The 20,901-nt window shown below is 51.0% G+C and overlaps 1 protein-coding gene across 1 annotated transcript in view; it reads left to right on the forward strand.

Annotated features, from left to right (window-relative positions):
• Positions 1-20,901, forward strand: part of PARVB (parvin beta) — a 142,139-nt gene that overhangs the window by 77,956 nt on the left and 43,282 nt on the right. Inside the window, 2 exon segments of the mRNA XM_030915385.1 lie at positions 1,326-1,396; positions 15,860-15,962. Of these exon segments, the coding sequence (XP_030771245.1) occupies positions 1,326-1,396; positions 15,860-15,962 (174 nt within the window).

Below are 20,901 nucleotides of genomic sequence, written 5' to 3' on the forward strand. Positions count from 1 at the left end.
TTGTCCGTTTACACTCTGCTGCCGGGGAGCTGCATCACATCTGTGTCAGCAGCGAAGTTTCACTCAAAGCCGTTTTCTTTCTTTCTTTTGTATTTTATTTTACTTTATTTTATATTCATTTTTAAAAATAGAGACAGGGATTTCACTATGTAGCCCAGGTTGGTCTGGAACTCCTGGGCTCAAACCGTCCTCCCTCCTCAGCCTCCCAAAGTTCTGGGATTACAGGCGTGAGCCACTATGCCCAGCTTCAAAGCTGTCTTCATTCTGACCGACACGGTCAGTGTCCCCAGCCCCATGGGAGCCTGTCTGGGCTCTGGGACCCTGGTCTCTACTGTGTCCTGGCCATCTCCACTTGTATGTCCTGGGGGGTACCTGGCTTCTGCCTGAGGCCTCTCTTGTGCCTTTTTTCCTCTTTAAGAGAGAAGTGTGGTGTAGAGCCTCCCGGTGAGTGGAACCTAGGCCTCACCCACTCCATGCTCTGTGCAGGTCCCGGAGCTGGACAGCGTGGGCAGTCTGAGACCCCCTTGCCCTTCCCTGCATGTGTTCAGAGGTGCTCGGCGCCTGCTGGCTTCTGTGTGGCACTGGGCATTTCTGCTGTGGAGCACGCCTGGCTTCTGTGGGTGCCTCCTCCGCAGTCCCGCCTCTGCACCATCTCCACGGCACTGTCCTCCATGACGGGCTCGGCTGGCTGCCTGGTGTCTGTGGGATCCAGGCTGAAACATGGAGGGAAAGCAAACAGGTAGAGAAATAGAAAGAGGATGAGGATGAGCACATTTCACTGTTAAGCCTCATCCACCACCCCCCCCTTTTTTTTTTGCTATTTATTTCTCAATATTTTTTCTGCATGTTATTTTCATACAACATTGCATATTGATTCTTTCCCACTGAATGTACCATCTTCCATCTCATTATAACCATCCCAACTCCTCACATGTATTTATAAATAGTGGCCACAGGGAACTACCTGGTGCCTGGAGCTTTCCCACATACAGGATCCCGGCCGGGGGATGCATCTCATGCCCTGTCAATGCTGCTCTCTCCTTATTTCTCCTGAAACATGGAAATGGTTTGGACCAGCTGCTGGCGGAATCTGGGAGGGGCGAGGTCAGGCAGAACGATGGAGTTTGACTTCATCCCCTTCCGGAAGAGGGGAAGGCGGGAGGAGGCCCCATCCACCTTCCAGAAGGCGGTTCCTCACAGTCACCCTCCCCTCGTGCTGGGTTCTCTGCTTCTCCATTTGTCAGAGATGAGTCGGCCTCCCCCGGCTCCCCATGTCCCTGCTACCCCCACAATCGCTGACCGTGACTTCCTTTTGTCCCTGGCAGAGGAGAACGAGGAGCGCACGATGATCGACCCCACATCCAAGGAAGACCCCAAGTTCAAGGAACTGGTCAAGGTAAGAAGCTCCGTCTTGGTTGGAATCTTCCTCTTAGGGCGAGGCCTTGGCTTTGGGGTTCAGGGCTCTCGTGGACAAAGGGAGCTAAACCCAGGGCTCCTGAAAGGGACGCTGGTGCTGCGTGAGAAGGTGGGCAGACATGTTGGCAGAGGAGGATGGCAGGGAGGATCCAGCCCGCAGTGCCGAGCACCTCCCATGTGCCCTGGTGAGCTGGGGCTTTAACAACCCGGCTTGTGAACTCTTCGCTGGACAGAGCCTGGCAGGAGGAGATTTTAGGATTAGGAGTGAGTGCTGGCGTGAGCTAGTGTAGTACCTTACAGATGGAGTTGGAACTCCTTCTGGAGCCTGGTGGGGTCTAGATTCAGATTTAACCTTGAAAAGCAGGAGGGTGACCCCTCTGGCCACTCCTGCCAAGGAGCCATCTGATGTCGATGCCTGCGCTGAGTGGACAGTCAGTTTCCACCACGTCTGGAGGCGTGAATCCCAGCTGGGCGGGGAACCTGGCTGCCCCGCTCCCAGAGGTCAGGGAACAGTGAGGGAAGGATCCTGTGGCGCTGGCCTTCTGGGGCAGCGGCTGTCCTTCTCCAGCGTGGCTCCTGCTCGCCATGAGGCAGTGCTTGTGTGGGTCCAAGTACAGATTGCAGTTTTGGTTGCTCTGATCTTAACCACGGTAGGGCTTGAGAGGGAATTCCCTGAAAAGGAGAGGCTGTGGCTCCGCCTGACCCTGGTGAACCCAGGGTGGGCTCTTGGGCAGACGGCCGTGGCAGACACAGACACTTGACTTCCACAGCTCACGGCCAGCTTGGGCACTCCGGGATTCTTGAAAATGCGGATGGTGACAGTGTCTGCCAGAAACAGACATTTTTCTATTAAAAGTGCTTTTTAAAAAGCTTCTCCACCTTCACCACCGCAATGGACCTGACACTGTGCTGTACAGCTGTGTTTTCATGAGGGCTCATTCAGAATAAGTAAAATGGCTTGCAAGTTATATTCTTATAAAATTTACGTTGAGGCCGGGCACGGTGGCTCATGCCTGTAATCCCAGCACTTTGTGAGGCCAATGTGGGTGGATCACCTGAGGTGAGGAGTTTGAGACCAGCCTGGTCAACATGGTGAAACCCTGTCTCTACTAAATATACAAAAAATTTGCTGGGCGTAGTGGCGGGCAACTGTAATCTCAGCTACTCCGCAGGCTGAGGCAGGAGAATGGCTTGAACCTGAGAGGCAGAGACTGCAGTGAGCTGACTTCTTGCCACTGCCCTCCAGCCTGGTCACCAAGAGCAAAACTCCGTCTCACAAAAAACAAAACAAAACAAAAAACCAAAAATAAATCATCCAAATGTCAGTTTTAGGTCCACCCAAAGATGTTGACTCTTAATAACTTAAATTACTTAATTTGTTTTATTTTTTCCCTCTGAATACTCACTTTGTTATTTTGAACAGAAGAATGTCGACGAGGAAAGTCACTGTCTTTTAGCCACCAAAATGCTGTTCTCGGGGGATATTTAAGCAAGGGATGCATGAGAATTGTCAATCTTCTCCAGAGAAACAGACCCCATTGTGTCAATATCTAGAGAGAGGTTTATTATGATATTGGCTCACTTGACTATGGAGGCTGAGAAGTCCCACAACCTGCCATCTGCAAGCTAGAAAGCTGGAGGGCCGGTGGTAGAGATGCCAGCCTGCGTCTGCAGCCCTGAGTAGCAGGAGCAGGGTGGGAGAAGATCCAGGTGCTGGCACTAGCAGCTCACGGCAGAGAGAGGTGAATCCAACCTTCCTCCACCTTTTTGTTCTATGGGATAGGAGGAGGCCCACCCGCCTTGGGGAGGGCTGTCTGCTTTACTCAATTCACCAAGTCAAATGCTCATCTCCTCTGGAAACACCCTTCCAGACACACCCAGAAACAATGTTTCACTGGCTGTCTGGGCACCCCAGAGCCCAGGCAAGTTGACACAGAAGATAAACCATCCCATACACCTTTCTAAAGATTTTTTTCTTTGATTTTTGAGCAATGCTTGAGAGTTCACAAACTCCATTCACGAGATTATCTTCTTGAAACAACTCCCTGGGCAGCTGTGTCATTCTTGCTTCCGTGTGGAGACTCAGAGAGAGGTGAAGAGGCTGGGTGCCATGGCTCATGCCTGAAATCCCAGCACCTTAGGAGGCCAAGGTTGGGGGATTGCTTGAGCCCGGGTGTTCAAGACCAGTCCGGGCAACATGGCAAAACCCTGTCTCTACACACAGAAAATACACACACACACACACACACACACACACACACACACACACACACAATTTAACTGGGTGTGGTGGGAGGCACCTGTGATCCTCGCTGTTCAGGAGGCTGAAGTGGGAGGATTGATTGAGCCCAGGAGGTCAAGGCTGCAATGAGCTGTGATTATGCCTGTGAATAGCCACTGCACTCTAGCCTGGGTGACAGAGCAAGACCCTGTCTCAAAAAAAAAAAAAAAAGAGAGAGGTTTAAGTAACTCCCCACCCCCAGGTGCTGGGGTTAGTGATGTGTCTGGGCTTGAATGACTATCCATTTGGTGCTGTGTTCACTGAGCCAGGTTGAGTGCAGGGTCCTGTGCTGGGCCCTGGGGCTGGGGGATGGATAAGCGATTTCCCTGCTATGCAGGATTTCATTTATGTTCCTCCCAGATGTCTGCAGCGCCCCCCACCTCTGCCTTTGCTGCTTTGCCACCAAAGACCCCCAGGCTGTTTTGGCCTTGGTGGGGCAAGGGCTGGGCTGCTGAATGCCAGCCCACCGTGGAGGGGCCACAATGTCTGTGGCAGCCAGGGCCAAACTGAAGGGACCCGTGGAGGCTCCGGCTGCCCCACCTCTTCCAGGTTCCAGATTGAGAAGAAGGCCACATTGAGGAGCAGGGGTGGACTGACTGTTTGGGGAAGCTAATTAACATCCTTTGGGGCAAAGTAGGACTAATGACAGGAAGGAGCCAAGGAATAAATGCCTCTCCCCGACTTCCCCGATGTTCGCTTCTGAGACCATGGCTCATGGAGATGGGCCGCGTGGCTGAGCATCAACTGGGTTTTCTTCTGAAGCCATAACGAGCTCATGCACCTGCCTCACCTCCCTTCCCCTCCCTGTTGGTAGCCTGGGATGCCCTCCCCTCACCCCCAAACCCTTGCCAAAGAAAATGCATCAGCGGTGAGCTTTGCCCTGGTTCTGTTTCGCAGGGAACCTGGGCCAGAATCATGGTCCCCAAAGATGACCGTGTGATCATCCCTGGAGCCATTGACTATCATCTTACATGGCAAAGGGACATGACAGGTGTAGTTAACGACCTTGCAATGGTGAGGTCGTCCTGGATGATCCAGGTGGGCCCAATGTGTTCACTAGTGTCTGTATAAGAGGGACATGGGGAGATTTGACTGCACGTGAACGTGGCAGCTTGACCCTGGAGGCAAGGTGGTAGCTTTTGGCTCTGAAGTTGGAAAAAGGGGCCACACACTAATGGATGCAGGTGGTCTCTGCCTCTAGAAGTGGAAAAGACAAAGAAATGGATTCTCCACTGGAGAACCCAGAAGGAACCCTGGAGCCTCCAGAAGACACTAGCCCTGCTGACACCTGGATTTTAACCCAGTGGAACAGATTTTGGACTTTGACCTCTAGGACTGCAAGAGAATCCACTGAGCTCTTGGAAGCCCCTGGGTTGGTGTTAATTTGTTACAGCAGCCACAGGTAACTAACACCATCCCCTTCTCCAGGCTGCTGCCTCCAGCTGCAGCTGGCGGACCCTGGCCACTAGGGCCAGGCAGGGTGGGTTTTGGTGCCTGCAGCGGCAGCATCCTTGGCCATTTCCCGGAAGGGCCAGTTGCCAGACACTGAGAAGCCTGTAACTATGACCGTCCCACCAGCCTGAAGCACATGTTTCTGGAAGGCTCCACCTGCTCTCAGACTGCAGGTTGCGTCTCAAAGCAGGCTGGCAGACGTTTTCCACTCTTGATCAATCTTTTATAAAATAAGCATAGACACAGCAACCAGGAGAGCAGCATCGGTTTGGCTGTCAGTGGCATGTTAGTTACTGTAGTGGTGGCACAGAGGGGATGTACATTAAATATTAGTTCTCCCTGACTGTAGCCTTTTAAACAGAGAAGCGTGTGGGTGGCAGCAGGTGAGATGGCTGTGCTGAGCCTGGGCTGCACTTGGTTGATTCTCATTTCTCAGGCATGCAGGGGGCTCTCTGTGCGGCCAGGGTTTTTCCCTGAGTCTGGATTTGCTCATGTTCATGGACTCTCAGCACCTCCTTTCTTCTGGGTTGGGGAGTCAGGTCCTCACTGCACAAGGCCAGAGCAGCATGCTTGTGCAGGTAGGGGTGAGCAGGGGAGAGTCAGCCTGCCAGCCGCTGCCTGAGCCGGAGGCTAGCACTGAGGCCTGTCTTTGGGCTGCTGCTGAGCGGAGCACCCACATACATGCTCTGCCCAGACCCTTCCTGTGTCGTTCCCTGCCTCCCCTCCTCCTTCACTGCCCCGGCCACCCTGACCAGCTTGCTGCTCTGAGGACACACTGAGCCAGTGCCCACTGGTCATCAGGTGAAAGGGGACATCCCATAAGCCCACCCTCACTTCTGACACCAGTGGCAAGTTCAGGATCTCCAACACTGCCCTGAGGTTTGATCATTTGCTAGAGGGACTCCCAGAACTCACTTAAAGCTGTCACACTCACAGTTAATGCTTTCTGATGGTGAAGGGTTACAGATGAAAATCAGCCGAGGGAAGAGTTGCCCAGGGCAGAGTTGAACGTACCCACATGGCACCTCCATTGTCCTGTCACCATGGTGTCATGGGCAGCGTTACTCTCCTGGTGATGTGGGACAATGCGCATGCAGTATTGCCAGCCGGGAGAGTCGCCTGAGCCTCCGTGTCCAGAGTTTCTGCTGAGGCTCCCTTGCATGGGCGTGGCTGACTGACCACATGGCTCATCTGTCTCCAGCCCCTCCAGCAGCTGGCTGATGCAGTGCAACCCAAAGCCCCTCCCTGAATCACACAGTTACTGTCTGGCTGGCCTGAGGCCCCCAGGTAAGCAGAGGTACTTTATCTGGCAAGGCATTCTGGGGTTTAGGAGATCACCTCCCAGGGGCCGAGGGCACAGGCCCAAATTCTCCGTGGGCAACGTTAGGTTCCTTATCACATACCTGGTCTTCGGACTTTCAAAGGCCCATGTCTGGAGCTGTCTTCTCCACTTCTTTCAGTTTTCTCTCAATGCTTCTTCCTTGGAGACGTATTTCCTGCCCCTGTCACTCCATCACTCTCCTCCTAACCCCAATTACTTTTTCTTCGCTGGGCTTACTCCTGCCTGGAGCCATTTCCCGCTTACTAGTTTGTTTTTGGTCTTTCTCCTCCCCTAGAATGTAATCTTATGCTGTGAGGGACCGTGACGTTCTCTGGCCTGCTGAATCCCCAGGGCTGGAGTCCTGCCGCACACACACAGCTAATTCATCCTTGATGGACAGTGAGAGAACCGATGGGGGTTTGTGTCAGCAGCACCAACATGAGGTTCACACCAGGATCTCCCAAGATGGCATATGGCTTAGAGACAAGACAGATGTGGTTGCTTTTTGTTGTTGTTGCTGTTGTTTTGTGTTGTTGTTTTGAGATAGGGTCTTACTCTATTACTCTATCACCTAGGCTGGAGTGCAGTGGCACGATCTCAGCTTACCGCAACCTCTGCCTCCCAGGCTCAAGTGAGTCTCCTGCCTCAGCCTCCCAAGTAGATGGGATTATACGCATGCACCACAATGCCCAGCTAATTTTTTGTATTTTTAGTAGAGAGAGGGCTTCACCATGTTGGCCAGGCTGGTCTCAAACTCCTGACCTCAAGTGAACTGCCTGCCTTGGCCTCCCAAAATGCTGGGATTACAAGCGTGAACCACTGTGCCCAGCCAGTTGTGGTTTTTTTTGCTCCACCCTAAACCTGTGAGATGGCAGGGAGGAGGCTCTGGGAAGAGGAGGTGAGGGTGGGGGTAAACCTGTGGATTGGATGCTGATGTAGGTGGTCCCAGGTGCTCGCCTTGGGAGGAGATGGCCAGTCTGGATGGTGCAGACAGAACACCTCCATCCACATTACCTGCATGATTCTCTCTGCTTTCCAGAGCATCCTTTGTGTGCTGTGGACTGTCATGATCTAATGCTAGTGGATTACATCTAAGTAGGCCTTAATAGAGGCCACCTCCCAATGGTTCCTCGGAGGCATTCAGTCCTGAAGCAGACGTGTTAGTGCAAAGCACGGACCGTATGCAGGCCTGAGCAGGTCAGGGAACAGACAGGTCTGGCCGACATCCTGATCTGCTGGATATGGTGGTGTGGCCATTGTTTGTGGCCACATTGCAGTCTTGAATGTCCCTCTTGGAAATGGGGGACATTTCCAAGGACACCTGGCTGGTCCTCTCGTTTTCTCTTTCTCTGTTCTCTGTCATCTGCACTTTTTTTCCTCTTGTTTTGATTGCCTGTTCTGTCTTCTCCTGTAGATACCCCCTCTGACCTCTGCTGCCTTGGGACTGTCGCCGTATAAAATATTGTGAGCTGCCCTCTGCTCCTGTTTAAAAAAATCCTTAGCTCTTGACTCAGCCAGGCACTGAGAATGAGGCCAGTCATTCAAAACTTGTCTCTGAGCATTGATTATACTCATGTATTATACTGTTAAGGAGTGAAGGTCGGCTCTGGGGTCAGCTTCCTGGATTCAAATCCCAACTCAGATTAAAGTGGGAGGCTAATAGCACCAACCTGACAACCTCAAAGTGTCATTGTCAGGATGATGTTAGATCATACACCTGATCACCCGTTAGCACTGTCAGGGCAGTGCTGGGAACATGAGCGTGAACAGGGCAGCCCGGGAGGGAGGTGAATGGACAGACGGGCAGTGCCAGTTTGGAAGTGGGTGCAGGAGCCTGGAAGACTTACCTGAAAGTCATCTTTGCTGGTGTTTCTTCTTGTGTATTTTCTCTAACCTTCTCCAGCAGCGACCTGAATTACTTATGGGTGAACAGTGACTGCTGCCCAGGCAACTAGAGGTTTATAGATGAGATACTTTAAATTTTCAGTGATTCTTAAAAGAGGGAGGGGCGGCGGGGTGCGGTGGCTCACACCTGTAATCCCAGCACTTTGGGAGGCTGAGGCGGGCAGATCACGAGCTCAGGAGATCGAGACCATCCTGGCTAACACAGTGAAACCCCATCTCTACTAAAAATACAAAAAATTAGCCAGGCGTGGTGGCGGGTGCCTGTAGTCCTGGCTACTCGGGAGGCTGAGGCAGGAGAATGACGTGACCCGGGAGGTGGAGCTTGCAGTGGGCCGAGATTGCGCTGCTGCACTCCAGCCTGGGCGACAGAGCGAGACTCTGTCTCAAAAAAAAAAAGAGGAGGGGAGTGGCTATTCTTATGCTTTCCAGAATGAATAGCCAAGGGAAACCTATATAGTTGCAATTTAAGGAGAAACCTAGACCTGGCCTTAGCCTCCGGGTCCTGGTGCAGATTCCTGCACGCAGCACGGAAAACCTTTGCGATTTCCTGAGTGATAGGAACGTCTTTTGTTTTTCATAATGAGACCTGGGTTTATGCTAATGAGGTGACTCAGGGTGGGGGCTGGCCCCAGAGTAACCAAGCACAGGATTAGAGTGGTGGGGCTGTCAGTCCTACCCACCCCCAGCCTCTGGGAGGGGTGGAGAGGGACTGGAGAGTGAATCAAATCGCCAGTAGCCAATGATGTAATCAGTCGCCTACATAATGAATCCTCCACAAAACCCATCAACAATGGGATTCAGAGAGCTTCAGAGCTGGGGAACACCCATGGAGGTGCTGGGAGGGGGACACGCAGGGAGAGGGCATGGAAGCCCCTCCCCTCCCCGAAAACGCTGTCCTATGAAGCATTTCCTATTAATTACGCTGTCCCTGAGTTCTTTTTTTTTGAGACGGAGTCTCACACTGTCAGCCTAGGCTGCACTGCAGTGGTGCGATCTCAGCTCACTGCAACCTCTGCCTCCCGGGTTCAAGTGATTCTCATGCCTCAGCCTCCCAAGTAGCTGGGATTACAGGCGCCCACCACTACGCCCGGCTAATTTTTTGTTTTTTAGTAGAGATGGGGTTTCACCGTAATACCCTGGATGGTTGCAAACTCCTGAGCTCAGGCAATCTGCCTGCCTCAGCCTCCCAAAGTACTGGGATTACGGGCATGAGCCACCGCGCCCGGCCCGCTATGCTTCTAATCTTTATAGTAAGTTGGTAATCCTAAGTAAAATGCTTTTCTGAGCTCTGTGCATTCTGGCAAATCACTGAACCTGAGGTGAGGAGCCCTGATCTGTAATCAGCGGGAAGAGGCTCCTCAGGCAGCCTGGTAGCCCCATCTGCAGCTGGTGTCTGAAATGAAGTCCGTTTGGTGGGACTTAGCTCTTAGCCTGTGGGGTCAACTCCAGGTAGTTGATGTTAGAATCAGACTGAATCGTAGGACACCCCGTTGGTATCAGATAAGCAGAGAGTTGCTGTTGGAATGACACATTGGGTGTCAGGAAAAAACCACGCAGAACTCCTTAAGCAGACTGGTTGAAAGCAGGCTGACTACATCTCATCTGGGGGTGCGTCTCCCCCCAAGAGCAGATTTCACATCTCATTCCCCGGTTGATTGGACAAGACCCTTCCTGGTACTTTAAGTTCTTTTTTCTTCCTCCCTTTGTCTCTGTGAAGAAAGTCAGCTGCATGAAAACTATCCTCTGGGCAGAAATTAGTGCTGTTGGAGCCACACAGAGGTGCCCTCCTGTGTCCCCTGGCCCCCACCAGGCCGCGTCTCCTCCTGCCTGTTGCAACCAGCCCTCGTCCGACTCTTTTTGGAAGTAATTAAAACATAACTGTCATAGCTCTGGGGGAGACAGGCTGCAGATCCTGATTATAATTCAGAAGGATCTAAAGGAAAAGTACTTGTTTTTAATTCTGGTTAAAGCAAAATCTCGTAAGACATGCGTGATGGAGTGGTGTGCACGAGCACAGTTAATGCACATCCTAGACATCTGCCCGCAGGATTCGGGGTTGGCAAATGAGTGCGTCCCTAAAAATAATGACTAGTGCTATCTTTCAAAAGTCTTTTGTGACACAGCGGATTAAGATGGATGGCCTGGGAAGTACAGCAGCAGCATGAGCTATGGTATCCAGGAATAAATTGTACCTCCTCGGGGTGGCGGTGGAATTGGGCCGTGAACGGTTTTTGCTTCCCAGAGCGGACTGCCGTGGCCTGCTGCGTGGAATTTGATTTTAATCTTTCTGTTTGTTATTTTTAGGTTTGGTCTGGGACCGGGTCCGAGATCCAGATGTGATTTTTTTTTCTCTTTTTTCAGTTTTCTGTATAGCAGCAACATTGTCTCTTGTGTATTTCCTAACAAGACTGAGTTCTGAGCACGGCAGCCTCTGGAACCAAGTGTCTGCATGCCTAGGAGACCTTTCTAGAAAGTCCATAGATGGCCCTGCGGTTTGAGCCCCTTCTGTGGGTCTGTGCCTGCTTTAGCCACTGGGAATATGGCATTGAACAAAACAAAGGCCCCGCCTGGGAGGAGCTGCCAGGCCAGCTGGGAAGACAGACCTGATGAGTGAAAATGAGATCACGTGGCCTGCATGCTCCGAAGAAGGCTAAGGCAGGAAACAGGACTATTTTCTCCCCACTGAATTGTCCTGGTATCCTTGTTAATATCAGTTGACTGTGATGTGAGGTTTATCTTGGACGCCTCTTTCTGTTCCATGGGTCTGTGTCTACCTTGATGTCAGTCCCGCAGTTTTGATGACTGGAGCTTTGTAGTCAGGTTTGAAACGGTGGACTGGGGACCTCCAGTTTTGTTCATCTTTTACAGATTGTTTTGGCAATCCCGGAGTCCCTTGAATTTACATGTGCATTTTATTATTATTATTATTATTATTATTATTATTATTATCATCATCATCATTATTATTATTTTTAGATGGAGTCTTGCTCTGTTGCCCAGGCTGGAGTACAGTGGTGCAATCTCAACTCACCGCAACCTCTGCCTCCCAGGTTCCAGTGATTCTCCTGCCTCAGCCTCTAGAGTAGCTGGAATTGCACACACCACCATGCCCGGCTGATTTTTATATTTTTAGTAGAGACAGGGTTTCACCATGTGGGCCAGGCTGGTCTCAATCTCCAGACCTCAAGTGATCCACCAGCCTCGACATCCTAAAGTGCTGGGATTACAGGCATGAGCCACCGCAGCCTCTATATGCATTTAAAACCTGCTTGTCAAGTTCTTTAGAAGCCATCTGGAGAGTGATTAATTTGTAAAAATGATACTTATTATCTTTTTGAACTGCCAAAGTAATATATGCTGCTGAAAACCTGGAAGACAGAAAAATCCACCAGAAGGCAGGGCTATTTTTTTTCGTATATGTCTCCTCAGACTTCTCTGTGTTTCTCATTTTTCTTATACAAATGTGGAACCATTCCAGAGCTAGTAAGCGTCTGGGGCCACATTTGGCTTAGTACCTTGGGAGAAATTAGAGCTGGAGTTACTGGGTCATATAGTGTGCACAGGGCTAGGGGTTGACTTATTTTCCTTTCTGAATGAAGACTCTGAGGTCCAGAGAGGTTAAGTGAGTGACTCAAGGTCACACAGCTAAAACTCTGGTGGAGCTGGGTCTTAACGCAGACCCTACGTATTCATGCCATGCTGTATTTACACAGGCGTGTGCACCAGTGGGTCGGGATTTTAGGGGGTGTTTTAAAATTCTGCCTGCAAAACTTTCTTTTTTTTTTGAGACAGGGTCTTGCTCTGTCACCCAGGCTGGAGTGCAGTGTCCCCATCACAGCTCACTGCAGCTTCCTCCCAGGCTCAAGCAATCCTTCTGCCTCAGACCCCCGAGTAGCTGGGACAACAGGTGTGCACTGCTACACCTGGCTAATTAAAATTTTTTTTTTGTAAAGATGGGGTCTCACTTTAGTTGCCCAGGGTAGTCTCAAACTCCTGGACTCAAACAATCCTCCCGCTTCAGCCTCCCAAAGTGCTAGGATTGCAGGTGTGAGCCTCTGCGCCAGGCAAACCCATTTTAAAGCCATTAGCCAAGAATTATAAAAGACACACAGAATATGACGAGTAGTCACTTATCTAGTATTTACGGCATCTCTTGAGCTTAGGGCTTTGCTGGGTGGTCTGAGGAGGTGGAAGAGGCACTGTCGCTGGCCTTACCTGGCTGTCAAGGGCTGACTGGTTGGTGGAGGGAAGAGGTCTGTGGCCTGGGAGGCTGCAGGTGGGAAGGAGGTCAGCCGGGGAGCTGGGAAAATCATGGGGAACCCATGGTGGAAATCAGGGTGGTGAGAGAGTGGAAGCAGGCAGAGGAGGGCTTCGAAGGCCAAAAAGGGTAGTTAGGACTGCTGCTCCGTGTGTCTGTGAACTTAGTGTTCCCTCTCAAAGTTAAATGACACACCTTGAAAACAAACAAACAACAAAACAAACAAAAAACAAACCCATAAAATCTCACTAAATGGCCAGAGCAAGTTCCCGGGGGGCGGGGCATAGACGCAGGGGCCTGGGTTCTGTGGCTGGGGAAGTTGGCTCGGGGTCAGTGGCTGGGTCAGTCTTCAAGAGCCACCCTGGGTGGCACTCCAGGTCTCTTGATCTGGGGGGAATACCCTGACTCGAGCGGTTTCATGGCCCCCTCCCCTCACAGCCTGGGGGAGAGTCCAGGGTCGGCCCTGTCCCCCTCCCCCCATTCCTGTCACTGTTAGTCCCCTGTGCTCAGCTCACCGGCAGGGATCCTCCTGGCTGTCCCCTCTGCCTCCAGTGCTCTTTCCTCAGGTGTCCTGCCTGCCTGTGTTCCTGCCTTCCTGCTTTCCTGCCTGCCTGCCTTCCTGCCTTTCTGCCTTCCTGCTTTCCTGCCTGCCTTCCCTGGAAAGGAGCACGCCTGGGGTGTGGTCCTGTTAGAGTCCTGTTAGAGACGCTCACGGGAACCCCCCCACCCTCCTGTGGGAGGAGCATGGGGAGGTGGGCCCTGTGCTTAGGGGGTCCTGGGTTGGGGACAGCGCTGGAAGTTGCAGGAGGGCATAAACCGGCCTCAGAAGAGAGTGGGGAGGGAGAAGGGGAACTGTTCAGGGCCCTCAGGAACGCGCCATGTGAGGATTGGGGGAGTCAGGGAGGATCCCCCAAGGGAGGCTGCAGAGGGTGAAGAGGAGGGCAGGAAGCCAGTGAGTGTGGGGGCCTGTGGGCCATGGGAGGTCGGGGGAGGCAGCTCCTTGGGAACTGAGGGGGTTCAGGTGCATCCCTGGGACTGCCAGGCCAGTGCTCTCCCTTGTCCCGCCGGCCGCCTTGCAGAGATGGCGCAGGGTGGAAGCAGGGTGTCTGGTGCTGTGCCCCTGACCTTCAGAGGTGGCATTGACAAGACCAGAATGCCAGAGGACCATGCACCTCTCCCTGCAAACCGCCCTTTAATTTATTTTTACCTCTGTTCCTTGTGGGCTTGTGTGTCAGGTTTGATATTTTTGTGTTACTGGGAGAATAGAGTGTGCTTCACAGAATTTTGCCTTGTGGCCAGTGTCGCAGGTTGCAGCTGTTTCTGAGTGACAGGGGACGGTATATTCTGGACTTGTGTCCTTTTGTTCATCTCTGAGAGGGGCCATAAACTCCCATTTCCGAGAGGTTACTGGGACCGATTAGATCACTGCGTTAGTTTCCCTTGCACAGGAAAATCACGCGCTCCGTGCCATTGATCGAGTCCGTTTTATTTGTGGAACAGACATGTCGGAAGCAGGATTGGCCAGGTGGAACTGTGTTCGGCGGGAGTCCTATCTTTCCATAGGTACTTTCACAATGGAAGCAGTCTTCTTCTAAAGCATATCACCCCGTGAACTGCATAGAAAATCTGTTGCGGAAAGGCTTAAGAGGAAAGCTGGCCTGGAAAAATGAAACTCACATCCACAAAGAGATTTGTACCTGAACGTTCATGTCAGCACCACTCACCATACCTAAAAAGGGGTGATAACCGAAATAAGCATCAACCAAGGGATGGAGAAACAAAATGTGGTCTCCCATGAGATGGAATATGATTCAGCATAGGCACGAAAGAAGGACGGAAACATGCTGTAACATGGATGAACCTCGAAAACCCGCTCAGTGATAGAAGCCAGACACGAAAGGGCACACATCATCTGCTCCTTTTATATGAAATGTCCAGAAAGCCAAATCCATGGGGAGGGGAAGTAGATTCATGGCTATGAGGGGTGTGGGAGGGAGACAGGGAGAGTGGCTGCTAATGGGCACCGATTTCTTTGGAGGGTTGAAAATGTTCTAAAATGGATCATGGTGATGGTTGCACAATTTTGTGAATATCCTAAAAGCCATCGAATCACACACTTTTAAAGGATGAATTGTGTGGAGTGAGAATTCTATCTCCATAAGGGTGTATACAAAATGCAGCTGAGGGTGGGCGCACCAAGCTTGTCAGTAATGATGCATAAATTCCCTTTGCTGTCCTGGGTTAGGGTGGGTTGAGGCTTAGGGTGACCAGGGAGGAATGGACATCTTGTAGGTCACCTTGACTGTCTTGGGGTGAGGAGAGTGCAGTACTACCAATACTGAATCATTTGGCCCCCCACCCATACCAAGGTGAACACCAGATGCTCTGGTCCTAGTGGCTGCAGAGTTGTGCAGCCTCTGTCCTTGTGCTAACTCGACTTGGTGGTGGCCCCAGAGCTGTGCAACCTCTGTCTCTGTGTTTGCTCTGGTCCTGGTGGCCACAGAACTGTGCAACCTCTGTCCCTCCACTTGCTCTGGTTCTGGCAGCTGCAGTGCTGTGCAGCCTCTGTCCCTGTGCTTGTTCTGGTCCTTGTGGCTGTAGAGTGGTGCAGCCTCTGTCCCTGAGCTTGCTCTGGTCCTTGTGGTGGCTGCAGAGTTGCGCAGCCTGGCCCCAGAGCTGGGCACCCTCTGTCCCTGTGCTTGCTCTGGTCCTTGTGGTGGCTGCAGAGCTGTGTACCCTCTGTCCCTGAGCTTGCTCTGGTCCTTGTGGTAGCTGCAGAGTGGTGCAGCCTCTGTCCCTGTGCTTGCTCTGGTACTGGTGGCCACAGAACTGTGCAACCTCTGTACCTCCACTTGCTCTGGTTCTGGCAGCTGCAGTGCTGGGCACCCTCTGTCCCTGAGCTTGCTCTGGTCCTTGTGGTGGCTGCAGAGCTGTACACCCTCTGTCCCTGTGCTTGCTTTGGTCCTTGTGGCTGCAGAGCTGTGCACCCTCTGTCCCTGAGCTTGCTCTGGTCCTGGTGGTGGTCCCAGAGCTGGGCACCCTCTGTTCCTGAGCTTGCTCTGGTCCTGGTGGTGGTCCCAGAGCGGTGTACCCTGTGTCCCTGTGCTTGCTCTGGTCCTGTTGGTGGCTGCAGAGCTGTGCAGTCTCTGTGTCTGCACTTTCCCTGGTCACTGTCTCATCCCGTGGCACTGGCGGAGTGAGGCCATAACACCTGCGTCTCCTGCAGGTCCTCCTTGACTGGATAAATGATGTGCTGGTGGAGGAGAGGATCATTGTGAAGCAGCTGGAGGAAGACCTGTACGACGGCCAGGTGCTGCAGAAGCTCTTGGGTGAGTCCACACTGGGGACAACTCTGTCCCACCCCCATCTCCCTGTAGCAGCCCTGGGCTGGGCCAGGACTCTCTGCATAGTGACATGATCCACAGGTCCTAGGAGGACACTAGAAGCTGCAGTGTGCCCTTCCCAGGTGGTGCCCTCAGGCCCTGGGCTGTGGCTTCAGGGTCCTCTCTCTCCTTGCCGTTTCTACAGAACACCCAGCCATGGGGCAGCAGCAGGTTGGGGACAGCTTCCAGAACTGCCTGCGTCTCCCATTCTGTTGGGGCTCAGACCCACTTTGTGTCCCTGCCACCCGCTTTCAGCTTGAGCTCCTTCAGCTCAGGATGGGAGGCAGCGGGAGGGAAGTGGGTCCCCAGCGATATTCTGTGAGTGAATGTGTCGCCAAATACATGATAGCTCACGTTCCCTCACCAGGGACGGGCTCTAGTGTCTGCGTTTGCTGGGCGAGGGCGGGTTAGTGATCTTCCCGGGACTGACTGACACATGGATTGATGGCCAGACAAACTGGTTATTTATTCATCAGATGTTCGATGAGTCCCGAGTGCTGGGTGCCAGGGATACAGTGATCTTTGAAACAGACGTGGTCCCTGTCCTCAGGAACTTACAGTCTGTGTGAAAAGACAAATATTTTCGAATAGTTACAGTTACTGTCGACATTGGTTGTGATGAGGCCTTCAGAGATGCGACAGGTTCTGAGGAGAGGACCCTGGCCTGGCCTGGGGCGGGGCAGCCTTGCAGCTCGCGCAGAAGAACAAGCAGGAGTTTCCAGGCAAAGAACGGAAGAGCAGAGTTCGCAGATGATGAATGAGAGGAATTCTCAGACTCGTGGTGGGTTCTCACGGGGCCTGTCACTGTCGTGTCTCATTGTCACAATGGCCCTAGGAGGCAGTACTGCCGTCACCTTCAACAGGTGGGGACGTTGAGACCCTGCAGTCTCCTGGTGAACAGCCGGGCAGCCTGACCCCAAGCATAGCTCCCAAACCTGACCACGGGGCCTTTCTCTGATCTGGTTACAGAGCAGCTGTGGGTACAGGGCCTGGGTCAGGCTCTCCTGCACGATCACAGTTGGTTTTCACAACAGCCCTGGGTGTCTGGCTGAAGGATCAGATGTCCCTGGTTGTCCCCGTGATGCCTTTTTATTTGGATCTAGGACCAAATCACACACGAATGTTTGTCTCTTCTTTTAGGTTTCTTTCATCTGGACCGCCTTCCCTTTCCCTCTCTCCGTTCTGTTCTGTCCTTCCATCTTTTGTGACGTTTTGGGAGGGTCCGGGCCTCTTATCTTGTAGGATATCCTCCCATCGGGATCTGTCTGTCTCCTCGCGATGAGATCTGGGTCACATGTTTCTGCTGAGAGTGTGACTGCGCTGCCTGCATGCCCTCCTGTGGGCATCACATCAGGAGGAGAACACGACGCCCGGCTGCCTGGCAGTGGTGGTGCTAAGGATTGGACCACTGGGTTCAGGCAGTGGCCTGCGGGTTTCTCCATTGTAAAGGTGCTTCTTTCCTTTTAAAAAAACTTTTTTATTTGTTCTATTTTGGTAGAGTCAGGGTCTCACTCAGTTGCCCAGGCAGGAGTGTAGTAGGGTGAACATAGCTCACTGTACCCTCAAACTCCTGGGCTCCAGTGATCCTCCTGCCTTGGCCTCTAGAGCAGCTAGGACTACAGATGTGCACCACCACACGTGGCTGTTTTTTTTGAAACGGAGTCTCACTCTGTCACCCAGGCTATAGTGCAGTGGTGCGATCTCAACTCACTGCAACCTCTGACTCCCTGGTTCAAGTGATTCTCCTGGCTCAGCCTCCTGAGTAGCTGGGATTACAGGCACATACCACCATGTTCAGCCAATTTTTGTATTTTTAGTAGAGATGGAGTTTCACCATGTTGGCCAGCCAGGATGGTCTCAATCTCCTGACCTCGTGATCCACCCACCCCGGCCTCCCAAAGTGCTGGGATTACAGGCGTGAGCCACCACGCCTGACCGGCTAATTGTTTTGTATTTAAAATTTTTCTGTGTTAGAGACAGGGTCCTTGCTCTGTTGCCCAGGGTGGTCTTGAACTGGCCTGAAGCAATTCTCTCATGTTGACCTCCCAAAGTGTTGGGACTACAGGTGTGAGCTACCATGCCCAGCCCTTCTTTCCTTTTTGATCAGTGGTCTTCAGAGGGATAGACTCTGAGACTGTATGAACGTCCTGTTCACCCGTGAAGCACTCCCCATGATTTTATCATCCACTGATTATCAATCTCTAAATCATACTAAATATCATCTCTAAATATGATGCTGGAGGTTGCAAAATAGTGATTCCTCTATGTTTATCATGGCTTCCCCACTTATTAGCTGGCATTTTCTTCTTAAATTACCACTTTTCTTCTCCTGTGTCCTGTTTTGTTTTTGAACATCCACAGAAATAAAATAATACGTTTCCCTGGACTGATGGATTCTTTTATGTTCCAAAGGGAATGGTAATTAGACAGCAAAATCTGGGCCCTATGGGTGCTCGTGGCTACTGGGGTGTCATTGCTTCTAGTCTCTTTGAGTCAAAAGAAGTAGGAAATATATAGCTTTTAAAAATTGTGAATTCACTTACTTCTCATTCCAGTTCAATGCTACAAGTTTCTCCCTTAACTGTCAGCATTCTGTATTCCAATCTCCAGGGAGAACCTTCGTTCCAGAAATATATTTGCTGTTTACTCTGATTGCATACAAAAATAGTGTCAGAATTATGATACCAATACTTCTATCAACTACAAACATGCTAGGTACAAGGTTTCTTTGCCATTATTTTTAACTATGCAATATGTACGCTAAGTGTATATAGTCAGAATTCTGTGTTCAGAACTTCACAGAATTAATTTCTTTTTGAGTGGTCATGTCATCCATTTGATGTATAAATAGATTAGTTTCTCTCTGTATTTAGTTTTTGGGTATATGTTTACACTTAATTTTATTTAATATTACTTTTAAAAATGTAAAGCATTTATATGCTTCACAAGTCAAAACTATGAAAATGACATACCTTGAAAGGTCTTAGCCAGGTGTGGTGGCTCAGCCTATCATCCCAGCACATTGAGGGGCTGAGCCAGAAGGATCACTTGAGCCCAAGAGTTTGAGACAAGCCTGGGCAACATAGTGGGACCTCGTCTCTACAAATTACCAGACGTGGTGATGTGCACCTGTATTCCCAACTGCTCAGGAGGATCACTTGAGCCTGGGAAGTTAAGGCTGCAGTGAGCCATGATTGTACCACTGCACTCCAGCCTAGGCAACAGCATGAGACCCTGTCTCAAAAGAGAGAGAGAGAGAGAGAGAGAGAGAGAGAGAGAGAGAGAGAGAGATCTCACTGCTTTCTCTTCCACCTATACACTCCCAGGTAACAATTTTCAATGGATTCTGATTTTATCCTTCTTATGTTTCTTTACAAAAGTGTCCATACACACAACTACTCTTTTCCCTTTTGTTCCTTGCATAAAAGGTGATGTATTTTATACATTCTTTTACACACCTTGCTTGTTTCACTTAATGATATGTTCTAGGAATCCTTCCACGTGGAGACCACCTTTCTTTTTCTTTATGGCTGCATTGTACTCCACTGTGTGGATGTTCCTTAGTTTATTCACCCAGTCTCCTATGTGGGGCATTTTTGTCATTTCTAGTATTTTTCTTTCACCAATAATATTGTGGGAATATCCTCGTTCAGATGTTGAAGAAACTAGAATTGTCGACCTCCAGTGTAATGAGTTGCTTCCTTGAGCTGACCACTGTAGAGGAAGAAATTATCAAATTCGGAGAGGCTTCACCTCTCACCTCTGGGCTTCCCAGGTCTGTTGTGCCTTGGTTGATCTTTCCTGTAGCCACTTTCTGTCTTCTCTGGACTGTTCAGTGTGCAGACATGATGTAATATTTCCATTAAAAAATGGCTCCCTTGCTCCTGCAACACTCCAGTTTCTCTGCATCACTCAAATGTATTGACCATTAGATTTGGCACCTGATGGGTCATTGGTGGCCCAGATGAGAGCCGTTTTAGCACAGTGGTGGGGGTAACATCCTGATCAGGAAGGGTTCAGGGGCAGAGAACTGTGCCTTTGAGATGCATAATTTCGAGAGGGAGAGAGAGGAAGGGAGTGAGGCTGTGGTTGCTGCAGCTCCTTTTCTTTGTGAGACAGGGTCTCACTCCATCGGCTGACCTGGAGTGCAGTGGTACAATCACAGCTCACTGCGGCATCCACTTCCCAGGCTCAGTGATTCTTCTACCTTAATCACCCGAGTAGCTGGGAGTACAGGTGCATGCCACCATGCCCAACTAATTTTTTGTATTTTTTGTAGGTACGAGGCTTTGCCATGTTGCCCAGGCTGGTCTTGAACTCCTGGGCTCAAGCAGTCCACTCACCTCGGCCTCCCAAAGTATGGGGTTTACAGGCATGAGCCACTGTGCCTGGCCATAGTAGCTCGTTTTCATGTCTGTCCACTGGAAACCATCCAAGCTGCCTGCTGAAATTACATGTGTGGAGCCCCTGGCACAGTGCCTGGCACAGGTCTGTCATCAATAAGCAAGAGTTGTTATTGCTATTGTTTTTTAAACAGATAAATAAATGCCAAGAGCAGAAATAAGGAGTGTCTGACTCCCCGCTGGGTACCCCATCCACCCCAAGTCCCCTGGGTGACTGGCGCATGATAAACATTTGTTGATTAAGTCAATGAAAAAATTCCTGCAGTTTCATTACCTATAAAGATTGTGGGATCCTCTTGTGGGAAATGAAACGGGGACAGATAAATGAGTATTGTTTGGATTTTTGGTCCTCAGTGCCATCCACAAGCTCCGGAAGGGATCAGCTATTTGCTGAACAGTCTTTCAGTTCTGATAGAGCTTTGATATGTTTTTCAGGGTCCCCAAATGCCTATGACAGTGGCCTCAAGAACTCAGTGTCCCCT

Source organism: Rhinopithecus roxellana, chromosome 13 (assembly GCF_007565055.1).
Source record: "Rhinopithecus roxellana isolate Shanxi Qingling chromosome 13, ASM756505v1, whole genome shotgun sequence".
Taxonomy (NCBI): Eukaryota; Metazoa; Chordata; class Mammalia; order Primates; family Cercopithecidae; genus Rhinopithecus; species Rhinopithecus roxellana.